General features: G+C 40.1%; 2 protein-coding genes across 5 annotated transcripts in view; one reads left to right on the top strand and one right to left on the bottom strand.

The window, feature by feature from the left end:
- dock6 (dedicator of cytokinesis 6) overlaps window positions 1–18,682 on the bottom strand; it is a 36,586-nt gene that overhangs the window by 9,197 nt on the left and 8,707 nt on the right. The window contains exons 13-37 of one of the 3 annotated variants that reach the window (XM_088090934.1): window positions 17,284–17,377; window positions 16,995–17,157; window positions 14,022–14,139; window positions 12,433–12,503; window positions 12,207–12,345; window positions 12,011–12,112; window positions 11,834–11,920; window positions 10,560–10,791; window positions 10,010–10,174; window positions 8,388–8,560; window positions 7,496–7,597; window positions 7,017–7,103; window positions 5,856–5,951; window positions 5,550–5,690; window positions 5,187–5,300; window positions 4,895–5,065; window positions 4,663–4,802; window positions 3,203–3,372; window positions 2,935–3,086; window positions 2,451–2,633; window positions 1,611–1,737; window positions 1,344–1,428; window positions 884–980; window positions 668–802; window positions 229–381 (exon numbers count right to left, since the gene is read on the bottom strand). In XM_088090934.1, the coding sequence (XP_087947060.1) occupies window positions 229–381; window positions 668–802; window positions 884–980; window positions 1,344–1,428; window positions 1,611–1,737; window positions 2,451–2,633; window positions 2,935–3,086; window positions 3,203–3,372; window positions 4,663–4,802; window positions 4,895–5,065; window positions 5,187–5,300; window positions 5,550–5,690; window positions 5,856–5,951; window positions 7,017–7,103; window positions 7,496–7,597; window positions 8,388–8,560; window positions 10,010–10,174; window positions 10,560–10,791; window positions 11,834–11,920; window positions 12,011–12,112; window positions 12,207–12,345; window positions 12,433–12,503; window positions 14,022–14,139; window positions 16,995–17,157; window positions 17,284–17,377 (3,297 nt within the window). The remainder of the gene's footprint in view (window positions 1–228; window positions 382–667; window positions 803–883; window positions 981–1,343; window positions 1,429–1,610; window positions 1,738–2,450; window positions 2,634–2,934; window positions 3,087–3,202; window positions 3,373–4,662; window positions 4,803–4,894; window positions 5,066–5,186; window positions 5,301–5,549; window positions 5,691–5,855; window positions 5,952–7,016; window positions 7,104–7,495; window positions 7,598–8,387; window positions 8,561–10,009; window positions 10,175–10,559; window positions 10,792–11,833; window positions 11,921–12,010; window positions 12,113–12,206; window positions 12,346–12,432; window positions 12,504–14,021; window positions 14,140–16,994; window positions 17,158–17,283; window positions 17,378–18,682) is intronic. The other 2 variants (XM_042505745.2, XM_042505744.2) reach the window with 2 other exon arrangements.
- Window positions 14,812–16,520, top strand: angptl8 (angiopoietin like 8). 2 transcript variants are annotated; one of them, XM_088090937.1, is made up of 4 exons: window positions 14,812–15,332; window positions 15,849–15,992; window positions 16,169–16,279; window positions 16,360–16,520. In XM_088090937.1, the coding sequence occupies exons 1-4, from the start codon at window positions 15,030–15,032 to the stop codon at window positions 16,375–16,377; spliced, it is 576 nt and encodes a 191-aa protein (XP_087947063.1). In that variant the 5' UTR covers window positions 14,812–15,029; the 3' UTR covers window positions 16,378–16,520. The 2 variants fall into 2 exon arrangements, with proteins under 2 accessions (XP_087947063.1, XP_087947062.1); XM_088090936.1 differs by having other exon boundaries at window positions 16,341–16,520.

Genomic DNA, 18,682 nt, shown 5'->3' with positions numbered 1-18,682 from the left:
ATTTTGTCACTGATGCTTGCTCACACTGCATTCACTGGGGAAACAGTGTTTTAAAAGGAATTATTTCAGTGGTCATTTTGACCTTACAGATTTAAATATGTTGGACCTCAACAGATTTTCTCTGTCAAAAAATGGAAATTACCTGAAACAATGTTACTGGCATGCCACTGGTTATAACAAAAAAAATGAAAATACAAATGATCTACAATGCAAAGACTCTAGACTCACATTTCCGATCTCAAAGTTCTGCCTCATGAGCAGGTAAAGAGAGGCAGAGGCGTGACTTCTGACAGAGCCCACACTGCTGCTGCAGTGACGCAGGAGACGCAGGCACAAGTCCGCACAAAGCTCAGTGTCCTCTTCAAACAGCATCTCTGGGAACTAAACACACACAAGCACACACTCTCACTTTGCATACTCCTCACACAAATATATAAAGTGTGATTTGTAACTGTTTCTTTAAAATTCAAGTTCTTTGTAAATGAATAAAAACACATGCAGAGTCAATATAATTATATAAATACACAAATAAACTAATTGATTTTTTTCCCTCTAAAAATCGTAGGAGGAATATCACGCGTTACTGTAACAACATTTCAAGCAGCATTAATATTACATAAAAATCAACTAATAAATCAACAGAAAACTGTAATAGAGAGATTTATACCTTGAAGACCAGAGCTCTTTGTGTAGTGAAGCAGTGCTGCAGGAAGAGGGCGCTCTGGTTGCCTGCCATGCTGTGAAGGAGCACTCTCAGCACTCCACCCAGAACACTCTCCTTCAGCTCTGACGCCACCACAGTCTGACAGAGAGACACAACAAATTACAGAAAGCTAAAATAACATAACATGGACACTAAAGTGTGTGCTGATGATTCCTTCACCTTGACTACAATCTCCAGTGTGTCCAGAACAATCAGAGAGGCCTCAGTAGCTAAGTTGCCATCCACTACAGACTCCTGCTCCACCTCAGCTTTAGTCCTGTAAGGAGTGGGGAGAAAATGCTGTATTACTGTCGGTGATAATAATTTCATGTTTTAATTTCAGTTTTATGATTTTCAACAACGTATAATCTGGTGTTTCCCAAATTTCTTCAGAAGGAGTAGAGGGGATATGATGCCATGGACGGGCGACCAAATGAAATGCAATGTCTTGAATAAATGACACATTTCTCTTCAGTTTTGATATTGGAAACATTTGGGATAATGTAAGTACACAACTCAACAAAATATATGACACACTGTAGGTCTAGTCATTTTTAAACATGTTAATGTGGAAATGTTGCAAATTATATCTTTAAATTATAATCGATAAATATATTGGTAACCGATGTAAAGAACATACTTGTCAACTCTGTCAGTATTTTGTCTCCAGTGAGTGACATTCTTCCTCCACCTAACATTCTCCTGGCTCCCGTAGGGACTCCTTTCTGGAAGAGTAAACAAATTGCAGTTTCCATAAACACAAACTTGCCTACATACACGCACATGCGTGCACGTGCACGCGCGCACACACACGCGCACACACACACACACACACACACACACACACACACACACACACACACACACACACACACACACACAAAATACGGTGCTTTCATGTAATTACCTCTGCAGCGGCGCACCATCTCCTGACGAGCCCCAATGGTGCCCAGTATGGCCTCCTCCAGTCGGGCCTTCATGTCCTGAGACTTTTTAAATGTCAGGCTGTTGATCCTCTCGAGGGCCTTCTTCCCCTAAAGAAACCATCGAATTTTACAGTACAGGTACAAATAACAAATAAAAGAGATCAGGGAAAAACAAGATCAATTTATTTGAAATTTGTTTGGTCCAAAAAAAAAAATAATTTAATAAAAACCTCCTGTAGAAATGAGCAGGAGCTGCCCATGTAGTTAGCTTAGTTAGACTAAATACACAACATAGACACTTGAGCTCACAAAAAAACACTTTTCATCTTTTAATTTATCTTCTTATGCTGTCTTGATCCTGCTTATCATTAAAATTTACTTTTACTAAAATGTTTTTTTTAATAATCATTTGTATCAATATTCACAATAATCTACTTTCTAATATGTGTTTGCCTCTGATCTCTTGTTTATTTCTACCTTCATTTTTGTACAACCTTAGTTCTGTATTATTGCTTGGCTTCTTTTTTTATATTGCCTTTGAGGCTTCTTGCTCCTGCTTTGTTTTGTTTGTCAAAGCACTTTGTAAAATCTGTTTTAAAAGTGCTGAATACAATTATTATCATGAATGTTTTTTGGAAAATGTAACTCCAGCATGTTGCATTGTTGATAGATGATGACAGGCAAACTTCTTGAAACAACTACTGACATATTTATAATGATGCTCTGTAGCTCTGGCATGTCCAAATTAAGCTGTAGATGTTTTTTTACTCAGAATGGGTGTAAAAGACTTCCACAGTAGTGTCACTGCTTGGTTATTTTACCTTGTATTCAAAGCAGGAGACACAGAGATGCAGAAGATCCAGCAGGCGGTTGATTTGCAGCACAGACAAATCAGACACCCAACGCTCCAGGAGAGCAGCATCTGCATTCTTCAGCACCCACAGGAAACTCACCAGCAGAGTCCTGCTGCACTCGGCAGACAGAGAGCTGGACTGGCGCCCAGCCTGGTGAAGACAAACACACAAACTCAGTGCCAGTCTTTTAATCTGCTTCAGTACAAAATGGCTGTTTACAGAGAGTTTCAAAGGAAGAGGACAGAGAGCCACCTACAGGCTAAGAGGAGCAGTTGTACTTCAGGGAAGAACAACAACATTGGAAGAATGCAAATGCTTTTTGTCTGTTAGAGGAAGGCGAGAGTGATCGTCTCTTAAACTGAGGCAGCAGCCTCCCACACAGAGGCTGATCTGTGACCTGTCAGTGTGCAGGGCCCGGGGGAACAGCCTGACCCCTGCCGCTATCACTCACCACTGTGGGCAGCGCGAACGGGTTGGCTTTGACATGCGGCAAAGGGGAGCCGGCAATCGCCATGGCAACAGACTGACTGATAGTGTTGCCGCTGTCTGGGTCAGCATCGTCAGCGTGGGCTGAGGCATGGCGGACCCGAGCAGGCGAGGAGTCTAGAAAGAAAGAAGAAAAGCACTCTCAGGTGCAATAATACTGTAAATGAAATAAATGTTCAGAGGAGGTGGACAGCCATAACAACATAAGTGGGTTGCATGTATGTTCTGCTGACCAGAGAAGTCGTGAAGCTGATGCAACGTCTCCATGACGATGGGGATGAGGGGCAGGTAGAGCTGAGCAACATGCGCTTTGACCTGAGGGTCTGTGTAACGAGGGTCTGCATCATGGCTGCACAGCAGGGAGTGAACAGCACTAATGGCCTTTTTTTGAAGGAAGAAAACCCTACAGGTAAAAAAAAGAAGTATATCAGCACATTTGGTCTGTTTGTTGCTGCATGCATGTACTTTATGCCAGAGGTTCCCAACCTTTCCTAGCTTGAAACTGCAAATTTTTAGGTGGTTTGAGGTGGTTACACACTGATGAACACCCTTAAGACCTTTAAGATCCACTTCTAATTGTTAAAACATTTCCGAGGACCACCTTCCCACAAAAGTGATATTTAAAAAGAGCAATATAAAATGAGAGAAAAATAAACTGGACTGTAACATATACTGGCTGGTCTGTGTTTAAGTGTCTCTGAAGCTTTGATGGTTTTAGGTTCGCTTCCTGCCATTATGAATCCAAATTTAATGAATCCATGTTTGGTGGCAAACTCTTGCCTCTACCTGATGATGCATTGGAATTGGCAGGGCAATATTAAAAAATAACTAGTGACTGAAGTTATGCATTTTTAGTCTTGATGATATTTAGATTTTAAAGTAACTTTCTTAATAATAAATAAAAAAATATATAGTTTTATTTAATCAAACTAATTGACAGTGCCACAAGATGGCACTCTGAGGCCTTTGCAGCTTTATGCGCTGGTCACACTGCAAGTGTGACCAGCGAATGACGGCAACCTCGCTGAAATTCTGCAGCGTGCAGGCTTGTGGTGTCCACATAGAGCATCGTTGCTGTGGTGCGCTGCTGCAGCAGAGCTGCCTGCTGTTATAACTACTTTCCAAAATTAAAAGCGCATAATCCACTAATTTATGAAGCTGTGCAAGCAACGGCATCGTAAACAACACAGTCATGCAGATGTTTCACAGTAAAATTATTTGTGTCAACAACTGAAGGGATGAAAAACATTTCCAGAGGGCGTTTACTTTGAAACAGACACAGGAAAGGTTGAGTTTAATAGATAAATTTGTATTTCCTTATGTATGTGGCAAATAAAGACACTGAAAGTGCAGTCATAGGTGGTATGGAGTCCAAAGAATTATCAAAAGACCACTTTCACTGTCTATTTCTGCTGAAAATCGGCAAGACTCCATTTCTTTCGATGTGCTGCAGCTGAACAGCAGCTGAGTGGTGCGTGATCAGTGCTGCTCACACTGGCATTGTGGCTGCTCTAACCTGTTAACACGGGCTCCAAAATAAAAACGACAGGTTCAGCGAAGTACATTTGCCGCTGACACAGGCAGTGTGGCCCATGTGCATGCTATACTGTACAAAGTTTGAACTCTGATGATCTCTATGCGGAAACTGAATGAAAACTGCTGATTCTTAAGTATGCAGTGAGTAATTGCCTACCCTTCTCCTTCAGGATCAAGGATGAGAGAGAGCTCAGTAAGCAGCAGGCCAGACAGGAAGTGCTGCTGGCGGAAAGGGACAGAGAGCTCAAACATAGTGACCACACCCTGGTCTTGCACCATACTGGAAAAAGCTGAACTCTGTGGATACAGAAAGAAGGATAGAAGAAAATGAAAATTATATATGAGCAGTTTAAATCTGTTGTATAGCATATTTCAGCCTGCTTCAGTACCTGTGAGGTGGTGGAGGAGGTGGACGGGGAGGGGGAGGCTGGAGGGCTGAGGGTGGAGCACGGCAGGTTGAGGGTGACGTAGTGCTCGTGGCTGCAGACAATACGAGTGAAGTCCACCCTCAGGGCATTCAGGGAGCTGGGGTTTTGCGCTGTGTGAAGCTTGTTGGCGATCTGTTTGAGGCACAAATTTGTTTGAGACTGTTAAAGCTGTTTTTTTTTTAAATATGCCTGGGAGCACTGGGATTTAAAGTGTTTGATATTAAAGGAAAAGGGGGAGGGGGGCAAAAAGCACCTGTTTGTAGTAGGTGCGGATGAGGTTGAACACAAAGCCCCGGTCCATTAAAGATAGCAGGTCATACAGGAAAAAGGCCAGACTGCTATTCAACCGCTCCACAAGCTCCACATCCTGAGAGAGATTCATATGAACAGAGAGGGACAGGAATGAGGAAAGGTGCATATGATTAGAAAAAAGGGAAGCTATGATATCATCAGAAAAACAAACAATAGGTTTTTTTATGGTCACTGCACATTAGATTTTATTATTTTATTTTATTATTTAAACCAATGTTGCCAATAACAATCAAGCACTGGGTAAGAGATATGGTATACTGACAATAAATAGACTTCCAGCACTTCATTTCTTGAATGGCTTTACCTTGTGGTATCGACTGGCGATGTCTGCACTGATGGCACACACAAGTGCAGCGATGTCGTCCACAAAGCGGTCTGGAAAACGCTGACGCCTAGCAATGTCTAATTTCGAGGTCAGGAATAAGTGATGGGTCATGCTCTTTGTCTAGAGTCAAGAGCAAATAAGAAAAATTGTTATTTAATGAAATTATTAACTATCCTGCTTTAATAACGGTTTCTACTGTATTATGCTTGTTTTTTTTTTTGGTATTCTCTTTAGACTCTTATAAAGAGGTGTCAAATTAACATAAATGTTCAAAGACATACTCACCATAAGCTGGAAGAAAAACCAGGCCTGTTGCAGCGCTGCTTCCCTCACTGTGCTGGTGCTGACAACCCACTGCAATGCCAGCTCCTCATGAAGCAGCTACATATGAACCAACACAGATCCAATGTTATCTTTCATGCGCAAACCATTTTAGAAACTAGATGAGCTACTAAGATTTAAGTGACAGTTCACCCCGGAATTAAAAATTACATAATTTTATTTTTACCTGTTGTGCTATTTATCAATCTAGACTGTTTTGATGTGAGTTACCAAGCGTTGGCAATATCAGCCGTAGAGATGTCTGCCCTCTCTTAACTATATGAGAACTAGATGGCACTCTGCTTGTGGTGCTCAAAGTGCCAAAAACATGAATAGCTCAATAGCAATGTCTCTTTCGAGATCGTGACTCAGTGACTCAAGATATTCCACAGACCATGTTGTGAGCAGTTTCATGTAGAAACTATTGTCTCTTTACCAGACTAATCCCATAGATTGTACCACTGGGCCAAAAAAACATGCATCATGAATAAGGGACTTGTGCCAGCACCAGATCTAAACATTAATTAATTCACTGCTGAATGTTCTGAGCAAATGATTTCTGGAAAGAGCCGCTGCTGTTGAGTTTTTCAAATGCTGAGTGCCATCTAGATCATTACATTCACGAGAAGGCAGATAGAAAAGGCCAGACTGATAAATACCATTACAGGTAAAATGTGTATTTTTGATTTTGGGGTGAACTGTCCCTTTAAAGCTGTGTTTGTTTGCTTTCCAAAGTTGCAACTGTGGTTTGTAAAAGATAACAGTGCAATTATTTGATAGTTATTCAGTCCCTATTTCAGGTAAACAACTTTAAATTAAAAGCTTTATTAAAATGATTAATCAAGTGATAAATTATTGAGCCTAAAAGTGATAAAAATAAATTTAACACATTTATTAGTAAATCTGCCACAGATTGAGTCCTGAAATCTTTAGACAAAAGACTATTATATGTCAGTGTGTAAACAAACAAACAAAGAATATCACACCATCTTACAGAGAGACAGAATTGTTAAAATGTCATGAGTGGTGATTAATGTTAATGACACTGAAAGTTGATGAATGTTAGGACATCAAATGAGTTGTTGTGAAGGATGTCACTTTTACAGTTTGTTATTGTCAGTTTACCTTCTTGGTAATCTGCCTTGTGGGAACTGAAAACAAGGCCACGCTGTCCAGAAAGGCAGACATGCGATTGCAGCTGCGGTCGCTTGCCTGACATGGAGTGATGGTGAGGTGAACACACAGAAATGAAGACAAAGTGATGTAAAAATGGGTGAGTGGAAATGGATGAGTGGCCAGAGAACCCTATGAACTCTGGTAAGAAATTTGACTAGCCTCAGGCAGAGATTATGTCTCTCACACACACACAACTAACAGGTATGGTCTGTTAGTTGGCAGTGAGAGGATGATTTATGAAATGCATGAGATGCGGAAGGTGAGACAGCTAGGACATGTCTTGCAGAGTGAGAGACAGACGGAAGCAGATACCGACACAATGCCTGAGAAGTGAGGTAGGAAATGACCCACAAGTGTTGATCAGAGATGGTTCAGGATGGAGGTGGTGAGGAGGTGAAGGTGAGGAGGAAGGAGGAGGGATTTGGCACCTGCTTGAGCTCACAGCTGGAGTTGGGGTTTCGGCGTAGCACAGATCTGGAGCCCCCAGGTGCATAAGCAGAGTTTACCCAGGAGTGGGAGCGGTCAATACCCTGCCGTAAGCCACCAGAGACACAAACAACACACACACAAACACACAGTGCAGCAAGAGGCAAGGTCACAGTGAGTGAAGGGAAGGTAAATACCACACAAGGTTATTTGTTGAAGGATAATACTGGGAAAGACAAAAGCAGAGTGTAGAAACGTGAGGATTGAATCCGCAAAGAAAACAGGAGAGTGGAGAATAAATGAGGGGCTGGAGATACTGAATGAAACACAAGGGACAGAGGCAGAAAGCATAATTGCATCTCTGAAATGAGCAGCATCATTAACTGTTGGCACAGAGTTATCAGTCAACCTGAGATTATTGAATCTGCTGCGAAAAGCTGAGACACTGTCATTACAACAAAATAACAGACTGATATGGGACAAACAGAAAGAGGGAATGTGTCACAAGGGGTACCATAAAAACATACAGTTAATCATGTTTTGTGCAGTTGTTTCTTTTCTACTCTACTATAACAAGATGGGGATTCATTATTGAAAAACCTTGAATGCTAAACCAAACAAAATATGAGACAATTTTCAAATGAATATGCACATTAAACAACATACACTCAACAAAAACACAAAACAAAAGTTAGACTGAATACATTACTCTCAAAGCATAAGGGGGAGACCAAGAAATGCATAACTTTAAGAACTCTAAAACTGTATATAACCTGCTTTTATGACTTCTATGAAAATTACTTGAGGCTTTTCAGAACATATCAGCTACAGCACAGCTATATAGCTCCAATGAGAATAACACACTGTATTACAAAAAAAACACGTGGAGCTCACCTTGCTCCCAATGATCCTCTGCACCTCCTCATCAGGAGAAACTGGAGTGCTGGCCAGGTCTGGGTTGGAGTTGCTGATACTTTTGGAGCGGGACAGGTGGAGGCTGCTTGGGCGGGCTGTCGCTCTCGACAAGGTGGCGTACTGCATAGGCATCTCGTAGGACTGTGTGCCAGCTACTCATGGAGATGGACAAATGAAACAGAAATGTCCAGCGTTTTCACATATTTTACCAATGAACTATCAAAACCTTTCCAGAATATTTTACCCCATTTCCATAACCTGATTTAAGTAGTTTAAAATAGCCTGCCTGAACACCACTGTGACAACAAGTGATTTGAAATACGGCTCTGTTGCAAACACGTAGAAGTATGCACACCTCATTTCTCCACAACTAATTCGGTCACTATTCTGCTGTCAGGGAACAAAGCTCTGTGCAAGAGCTGTGCAAATTTTGTGAGTCCATCACCTTCAGTGCCCACATCACTCAAGCCCATAGCAGATCATGTGATGTGGCACTGGATTGGTTAGGTGTTAGTTGAAGTTGTCTCGCAGTTAAAAGTGATGATTCCTGTGCCGGTAGAATGGTAACATTATCTGGCTTTGGTACAGCAGGTGTGAAATACTATGTGCCAATGTTGGCAGTCTACATTTAGCAGCCTTTTGATACTCTTGATGCTTTTTCACCAAGCAAACATCAAACACTTTTGGGCAGGGTCTACATCCAACACAGCTAGGGTCTGCCTTTCTCTTGAGCCATGTATATTATTTGTTGTTTTAAAGCAATGCATCATTAAACACACACTTAATAGGCAATACAGATAAGTAAACTGCTAGTGCTTTCTAACTTTCTAATATGCATCACATAATAGTGATGCTTCAGCAATCCGGCAATGCAGCACTACATTTTTATTAACATAAGGAACATATTGTGCATAATGTAAGAACATAACATAATTGAGGATTTTTATAGACATATTTTAAACAAAACTTTTCCAAAACAGAAGTTTAATTTTGTTGAGTTGGAAACCTCCCACCTACATTATGTTGATAAGAGATGTTATGCAGCACCTTAAACTAGAAAAAAAATCTGATTTATTTTACAAGGCTCTGCTGACAAATTTAATAAGACTGGGAAACCCTTTATTGATTATGTAGAAGTGTGGCAGTAATAATTCTCCCAACTTTATACTGTTGCTTCCAAGTTAAGTGTGGTGTCAAAAGTTACCATGTAAAGCAACCCTGTGTTTTAATTAAGATTTATACTGCATATTTCATACTATGTTGTCTTTGCCGAGTTGTGTCTGTATGTGTGAATTTCTCACATTTCTGTTGCATTTTGTATCATTTATTGTCAATCTGTCCAGTCTGATAATTAAAAAAAACCCAATAAACAGAGATAAAAAAAATAAAATAAAAATTAAGAAAATCCAAAACATTCTGTTAATTCCAAACCATTTCCCAGTCTGGAAAACAAAGTTTCTAATTTTCCAGGAATTTCATGACTGTTGGGGAACACTAAACGTCACATTATGAAATATTAGTGAATCAATGGCTATGTGCCAGATCAAATGCCTGCCAGCGGTTCAGTGAAAGGCTCTGCACACAGTTCACTGGTGACTCACCTGTCAGGGGCATTGCAGGTTCAGCGGTTGGCAGGCGGAAGCAGTAGTGGATGTAAGACGCCAGCAGGTTGTTGCGGCCGTGCTGGTCCTGGTTCCCCTCCAGATTTTTGTGGATCTGGTTGACCAATAAAGCCATCGTCTCGAAGGCAGCCCGGCCAAGGTTTACTGTGGGTAAATTAAGAGTGAGAGCAGCAAGAGGCACCTAGCATATCTGATGTCCTGTCTTTGAAGTTGAAAGTAATAAAGGTTTGGAGGCTTAATAACATTTTGCTAAAGGACAGCTGATGAAAACTAGCCTTTCAGCTAACGTGGGTGCATTAACACTTGTTTAAAAGCCAATTAAATTACATTTTGCCTTTTCAAATAAAAGATAAACATGATTTGGATGTACAGTAAGTTCCGTAAATCAAACAGTTCAGCTCTCCAAATCAAGAATAGTAATTGTTAATAATCATCGCATTATCTACTCAAATGATCAGTTAGCATTTTAGCCTTGTTTCCGAGAAGTGCACTTCAAATTTTAAATAGCTGTCCTTCAGAACTCGCTCACCAATTTGGCCAGCGATGACCGGCGGGTAGACGATGAGCTGAATGAGCTTGTTGAGCAGCTGGTGCAGGAACCTGACGCAGGTATCCAGCAGAGCCCCTCTCAGTGCAGCCATGCTGGCCTTCAGCTCCCCCTCCATGTTTGCCTCGGTGATGATGACGTCCTTGAGGCGGAATGGAAAGGAGTACTCCTCCAGAACGTACACTAGAGTGAAGAACTTATCCAGGTGGGGGTCCTAGAGTTAACAACAGAATTATTATTAAAGGGATGGTTTGGATTTTTTTAAAGTGGGGTCATTTTTTAGGTACTTATCAGTAGTCAGTAAATTAGCCCTCAGTAAATGGCGGTTAGCACGCTCCCAGTTTGGAGATGCAGGCAGGAGTGCCAACACAAAAGCTCAGCAATATACTGCTGTGGAGGAGTGTAAGCAGCAAAACCTATTTCAGCTACTTAAAACAAATCTGTATTAGGAGGCTATATTGAGAATATTTTCTTCATTTTTCCTTGACGTCAGACAGGTCTTTCCTTCGAAACTACATTTTCTCAACCTTCAATAAGCATAACTGTGCTGTACACTTTATTACGCCACAGATAAGTTGTTTTTGTCAGCGTTTTTTGAAAGAGGCAACAAATACAAGAAAATATAAGCAGAATGTTTTTGACAGCAAAAATGAAAAGCCGTTCACTTTGGGGACAAAAGGATACCCTTTTGGACCACAGTATATGGATGAAGTACTTTTGCAGTTCTATGGTTGAGAAAATGTAGTGCCAATGAAAAGGGCTTTCTGACAGCAAGGTAAAGCTGTGAACATATTCTAAGCATAGCAGACTGATACTGATGTTTTTAGTAGGGCCTTTTTTTAAAAGTGGCTAAAATATGTTTTGCTGCCAGCCCCCATACACAGCAGTGAATTGCTTATCTTCTGTGGTGGTTCATCCGTCTGGGAGGGGGTGGATTACATTGACATTATATGCATAAACTGCTGATAGTAATTGCAGGCTTACATATATGTTATGCACTAATACACAGTAAAGATGTACTTAAAACAGACTTGTCAGTATTTGAAAGGTCATTCATATTCTCCAGTTGATTTTATTTTCTCTTCAGACAAAAAATTGACATTTCCAGTCACAATAGCTGAAAGCTATGGATTCTATTTGTAAAAATGAATTACAATTTCAGAACCTGTACCAGCAACACTAACCTAATTCCAATAGGTCTTGATAGAGTATATAGAGTTGTAGAACCAACAGGATAAAAAGCAACATTTGTTTACCTGAGTGTGAACCGAGGATGCCGCTGTCACCTCAACATTGAACACTCCTTTGTGATTATCCACCCACTTCATGCCTGGGAGCTGAACCTGCCGCAGAGTGACACCCAACTCCTTTAACCCTCTGTCCTATCACAAATGAGTATGTAATGGCAGGAAAACTGATATTAACACACTCACATCAGGGGTGAGTACAGAGTAGCTGGGTGGAGGCTTTTCCACAGAGACAGGCAAACTGAAGGAGCCGGTGCGTAGTCGGCCGTGCTGCATCAGAGGGATCCACTGCAGACAGAAAGAGAGGCACGCGATCGCTCACCGATGGCAAGACAACAGAAGAAGCTATCAGACAAGTAAGTGTGTAGGTGGAAGAACTCACGGTGTAGCCCACAGGAGTCTCCAGAGGAGTGTTCTGTTTGGGTTGGCAGCTGATGTGGTAGAAGGTGAACAGCAGATGGTGGTTGTCTGTCAGGTTGGCAGGAATCTTCATCTTCATCTCCTCATAGAACTCAGGAGACCTTTAGAGCAAAAGTTAAACACTGTGTTTAAAGAAGACATGAGCTGGACAGACTCCAGTGGAGAGTAAACAGGTTATTGATGCTTACTTGTTGTGGTAGATGATGGGAGTGTACGCATCCTGCATGAACTCGGCACAACTTGACTTCCCGAAGATGACCTGGTCAAACAGCAGAGTGTAACCATAACCATTACCATAAGCATAACCAAAAGGAGAAAGTCCTTGGACATAATCATCCTCATCACAATCATAGTCAGTCATCTAAAAAAAAAAAACACTGTCAGAAAAAATTAACTCTCCTTCATGGTAATATCCACCATCTATGAAAAGATCAACTACTGGACAGACAGCCTTCTGGTGTCAAAGTCTGCACAGTAGGGATGCAACAATGAGGTAAAATTTCCAACCAGTTCATAAACTCTTGACACTACTAGTGTTACCAAAAACACTGAGGATTTACATGAAAAGATACTTATAAGTTACATTCTATATCTGTAAAGCACTGTGTTAAGTTACTCCTAACAACAACCTAACATTTTCTACTGCCCCAGCTTCACATTGACAGCATTTGATTCATGAAACAGGACGTTTATCATGAATTAGTCACAAGGAATGTAATATGTTTATCTGTGAGATTACCACTATTGTCAACAATAAACAAACCCAACAATTATTTTCAGCATTTGTTGACAACAGATCCGTTTGATATCAGGGAGCAATAGAACAAGAGGGAGCTTCCTTAGTGAACAGCTAGATGTAGAGCTGCAGGCAACAGGATGCACATGTCCAAATTCTTAGAAATGAAACCAATTTCTTTTTCATCATTAAAATTCTTATCTTCTGTGTTAGCATTAGGTTCAAATCCAAAATACTGCCAAACAGGCAGTTTCGCTTTTTGCTTTGACACTAAATCCTCTGTCACTGTCTTATCAGTCAACTCTGTTTCTACTCTCATTACAAGATAAGAGAAATCTGACTCCCCGGAAGAAGCTTTCAGTTTATAATTGTAGCATCCATCATCTGACTTAGTATTGATAAATAAAGCAAAAATGACGGTGGGGGTAGTGAGCAAGCAATGTAACCGCTGTATGCCTGAACACTGACTACACAAACTACTGCAAACTACTACTAACGCACATACACTATTCTGCACAGCGTAAGTCAGACATACAACAAATATCGCACACCTGTAGACTTAAAAAGGTGCCTGTAAGAGATTGCAACATCCAAGCATAGTATTTAACAGCATTTTGGCAAAATTAATTGTTTTGAATTTAATAAGTGTGTGGACAACAGAGGACAAGTGGATTATGTTGGAGAAGTTTCTCTGGATGTTTTGACACCTTTTCTGCCTTGACTCACCAACGTCTGACCACAACTTGCCTTCGTAGTATACCAGAGGTGAGTTTTTGATATTCAAAAGGTAGATTTTGGGTGACTTTAAGCAAGGAATGCATATTGTGAATCAACCATTTAATAGTCAATACACAAAAACAGTTAAACAATGAAAATAATATAATGTAACTTGACTTTCTTTCCTTCTGTGCCCCTTTTAAGAAGTACATTTTTCAAAGACAACATCATATATTATTTCACTGCCTCAAGCTGTTCTTTGTGACTAGAGTTTCATTTTCCTCAGAACATCGCAGTCACTTATTATCCTTGACTGTGACTCACCGGCAAAGCTTGACTGGGGTCCTCTCCTGCCATGAACTGAACTTTCACAGTGATGTTTCTCACTGAGCCCTGACGACTGCTGAAGTTTAGACTTTGTGGGTAAACATAGAGCAGATTCCTGAAAGGCAGAATGATGTAAGGAGAGATGAGAAAGATGACAAGGACAGAATTAAAACAAAACAAAACAGAAAACCATGAAAGAGTTGAGAGAAACATTGTTGGTTAATCATACCTAAATGACAGTCACATAATCATAATATACAAGTTGTAGGGAGGTAGTTTTACATCCCAGTGTCAGCTGGTTATGTTACCAACATATGGTAACAATAACAAATCACTCCTGACAACCTACGAAAGTCTTATTCTCAGAAAAGAAAAAGATAAGAGCGTGTGTACATTGGAAATGCGTGACCTAGTATTGGCTCCCCTTGGTGAGAGTCACCTTACTCTTTTCCAAAGCAAATATCAGAGGTAACATTTGTTCAGCTTTTAAACAGCTGATTTTATCCAACCATCAAGAGGCAACAAGGCAACATGAAATCATCTCATTGAAATAACATTAAATAACATTTACTATACTGATTATGTAAAACACAAGAGTGTTACATAGATTCTTATGTATGTCACATGTGTTTTTGACCTACATGACAAAATGAGTCCCTCAGGGGTTAAACTTCAAAGCGGGGTCACTGAGACTAAGGCCATGCACAAGACCTGCGATCGAACCACAGCCTAGCTAATGTTTTACCATGGTATTGCATGTACACATGCAATATAAGGCGCACTGATTGCCCTGCAAATTCAGCATCCACTGGGTATTCTGATGATGCTAACGTCGGCTCAGCTGCGATACACAAATACGTATTTTCCTCCTTGCCGTCCTAATTTTTGAGACTTTACATAAAGCAAGTTTCACTGGCTAAATTGTTGAAGGAAAAAGAATTCTCAAACCTTTGAACAACTGAGTGAAACAGAAAGCTCAACTACAGTTTGCAAGCGACTGGTGCTATGAAGATGATCTGGGGTCTGTTCCTGCTTTGTTTGGCCTGGGGTTTAAGAGCAGTCCATGCTGGACCGATCAGGAAGATAGAGGACAAGACTGCCCCACAGGAAGATGTCAATGTGCTCATGTTTGGTGTCATACAGTTCAGCGAATCCCTAAGACATGTTCATGACACCACTGAGGCAAAGATAGCTAAAATCAGCCAGACTCTGAAAAGCCACGAGGGGACTCTCGAAATGCTAGGAAAGGAGACTGAGCAGGCTGCAGAAGTGGAGAGACAGATAAAAGAAGTGATACAGCAGCTAAAGGTAAGAAAACCTTGAAGTATGTAAACAACAAATTCCCCATGTGCTGTTGAATGGCTGTGTTATAGGAAGAAAGATAACCATTGAGAATCACAATCAAACTACTGATCTCAAAGGCACAACATGCGGGAGCAGAGGGAGACAGAGGCAGTAAGTCAAGAATTTAAAATCCCCATCAGATTAAACTGATTTTGTCTGTTGAGCAGACATAACAAAGCAGCAGTTTGCTGGTTTGTAAAAGTGTTAAGCAACACGAGGCTGCCCATACCATTTCTCATGAACTCTAATGTAAATGTCCATGCTTGAGCATCTCATTTTTCTTCTTCTGTAAGACCCATAACCATCACATAATTCTTTCATTTATTTTCCTGATGTATATGGATTAATGTAACTCTTTCATCTGAGATAAGAGACTGTGATTAGAAAGCTGCATGTCACACTGCAGGGCAGGCAGCTGCCAGCTGCACTGGGATCGTTGTCGGGGGAAGAGGATAATATGGGCAGATGCTCTTTTGACAGGCCCAGATGGCCAAGCAACAGGCTCAGTCCAAGATGACTAAAGAACGGCTGGCCAACATTGAGCAGGAGGAGGCGGAGCTGGGAACAAAAGTGGAGAAGTTGGAGATGCATCTCAACACCAACATCAGCATCAAAGAGCTGAAGGTAACAGAAATCTTAAAATCTTTCTAAAGTCATAAGAAACACCCACACTGTCAAAGCAGTTTGACACTATTAAACTTTGGTTAATGCAAAAGCGCCACGCAACTAGAAACGTTTGAAAACCACTTGACACTTGTCAAACAGTAAAGAGGTTACTTCAGCTACATTCCTATTTTTAGGAGAGAGCCGAGGAGCATTCGTACATCTTGAAAGGTTTGCAGCATTTGAACCAGTTCCATAAAGAGAATATTGAGATGCAGAATGAGCAGCTCTCCAAACTGCTGAAGATGGTAAGTCTCTTGTTAGAAACATGAAATGTTTTCATTGATGTTTCTATTTAATTGTAAATAGTTTTGTTTTCCTCTCCCAGAGTGAAGCTATGGCATAGTCGTGTTAAGATTCAGCACTGAGGTCTCATCTCTGCGACATTACTGCACTCCCTTCCAACCCTGTAATGTTTAATATCTGTCTACTGTATGCCTGGTAAATATTTTTCGTTAGTAATCTTAAGATTATGTCATTGTTGTTTCAGCTCACATATATATATATATATATATATATATATATATATATATATATATATATATATATTTTATGTGACATTTTTTGTTTCTTTTGTTTTGTGTCTTGTGCTCTGTAAACTGTTTTTAAAATGAGCCATTCAAATAAAGTTATTAAATTATTTAAGCTTTTTCAAGATTATCTTAGTATCTTGTGTTGTTTTTAAGCACATGTATTAAAAAAAAACAAATACATCAAAGATAATAACTTGTTTTTGTATTTATACGTTTTACAAAACGATGATATCAATTAAATGTCTTTCAATTTTAAATTCAGAACCTGCTGTCCTCTTTGCTTAAATATACAGACTAAAGCAAAGGTACAACAACAAAAATCAATACCCATACAAACACAGCAACCCCAATAACAGGGTTAGTGTATTTTTGTCCTATGGGCCAGCTTACAAAATGTGTGTATACATGTGTGTGATAAGTGAAGGCTCACCTGTAGGTGGTGTGCGGTGTGTACACATAGCGAGCAGGGAACTCCAGCACATCTTTGGTTGGGCGAACACGCAGGTCAGGGTAAGGTTTCACGTGTAGCAGCTCTGGTGACAGACAGTAATGAGGCGAGTCTGGAGCTGGAGAAATGTCAATCTTCAACTGGGCTGAGGGACGAAATAAGCCACGGATACGAAACAAGACAGTAAAAGTTTATTACAGATCATCCACATACCTTTCTGCATGAATTCAGACGATTTGTCACAAACACCTTGATTATGTATTGCGTTTACCTGTGACAGGCCTCAGTCGTCGCAGAACAGAGGACGGTCTGCGCATATCCGCCAGATACTTGTAGAGGTCCTCATCGCTCAGCCTGTCCCCCTCCTTCATGTTAACAAACAGAAGAGCAGAATGTGTATTAGGATGTCAAACATCTCATTATATTGTAGCTATAATAGATGTTACCTCTAAAATAGCGCAACAACAGTTTTATACTACAATTGCCAAGGTCCAGACCTTTGAATACGCCCACTTCACCGAGGTCGAGTTGACTGGTTTGTCTGGCATCATGACACGGAAATAGTGGTTTATGGTCAGAGTAAAAACGACCAGTGAGTGCTGGGGTGGAACTCCAGTATATCGAGTATTGTTGGTACCAATAAGGATAAGACAAGATAAACACTGTTATGGAGGTTTTTCTAAATCAGCATGTCTTCTCAATATCACCCTACATTGTAGTTTGTTTTAGTTCAGTTTGCTCCACTCTTAAAACACCAGCAAAATATTCAAATGGATGCACTGGTCTCTAGTAGGGATGCATGGTATTGGATTTTTTTTGCTGATATCCAACATGCCAATATATAATTGGCTTCCGATTTCAATATATCCACTTTTTCCCCACCTCATTTTAATGATCAAGTCTCTTCTATAGTGGAATTAACATCAAATTATGCATATACTAACCGTGGCCCATCAGCACATGAAGAAATAAAATTCAATGCTTTTCAGTGTATGTAATATTAATCTGTTATTCAAAAGAAGAAAAATACTTCAACTTGGGGTTGATGTTTTGTACATGTTCACTTCATCAATAAAAAATAAATATTGGTTTGTCTTATCAGCAGAAATCAGCATGTTGGACGATTCTGATATTTCATTTCCAAGCCAATGTCTGCAGATACCAATGGCAAACTTACGATGGAAATTCAATATAACGAGTTGACATTTCTTTCTGATATAAGACACGCACTACAATGTAGACCGCTAATAAAAGTATTTGTGGTTAAAGCATTTTGCATGTTTTTCAGGAGGGATAGTGCAAACTACAATCTGCATTTGATTTTATGATTAATAGAACTGTAAAATATTTAACGTCAAAATAATGGATTATACTTGAAAAACTACGATTTTTAAAAAAAATAGCCTGAATTTCTTTATTTAATGAATTTCTCTGTATTAAAAAAGCTTTCTCATTGCCAGTTTTCCACTTTTATGATAGCAAGTGTCCAGCCTCTTTTAATGACTCCGTCCTTGATTAATACTTTGTTTGTTTCCAGGTCAATGGTCAGTGTTGCATCTTAACTGGTGTTATTTCCTGTGTCTCTTAAGTGAAATGTGATGTAGTTCAAGACTCAAATCTAGACTTTTTTCCTATGAAATTATTAGTAATTGTTGGTTCCTCATTTTTTT

Source organism: Plectropomus leopardus, chromosome 18, assembly GCF_026936395.1.
Source record: "Plectropomus leopardus strain MGB_pleo_1.0 chromosome 18, ASM2693639v1, whole genome shotgun sequence".
NCBI classification, from domain to species: domain Eukaryota; kingdom Metazoa; phylum Chordata; class Actinopteri; order Perciformes; family Serranidae; genus Plectropomus; species Plectropomus leopardus.
Note: the sequence above shows the minus strand (reverse complement) of the source record. Positions and strands in the feature narration are given on the sequence as shown.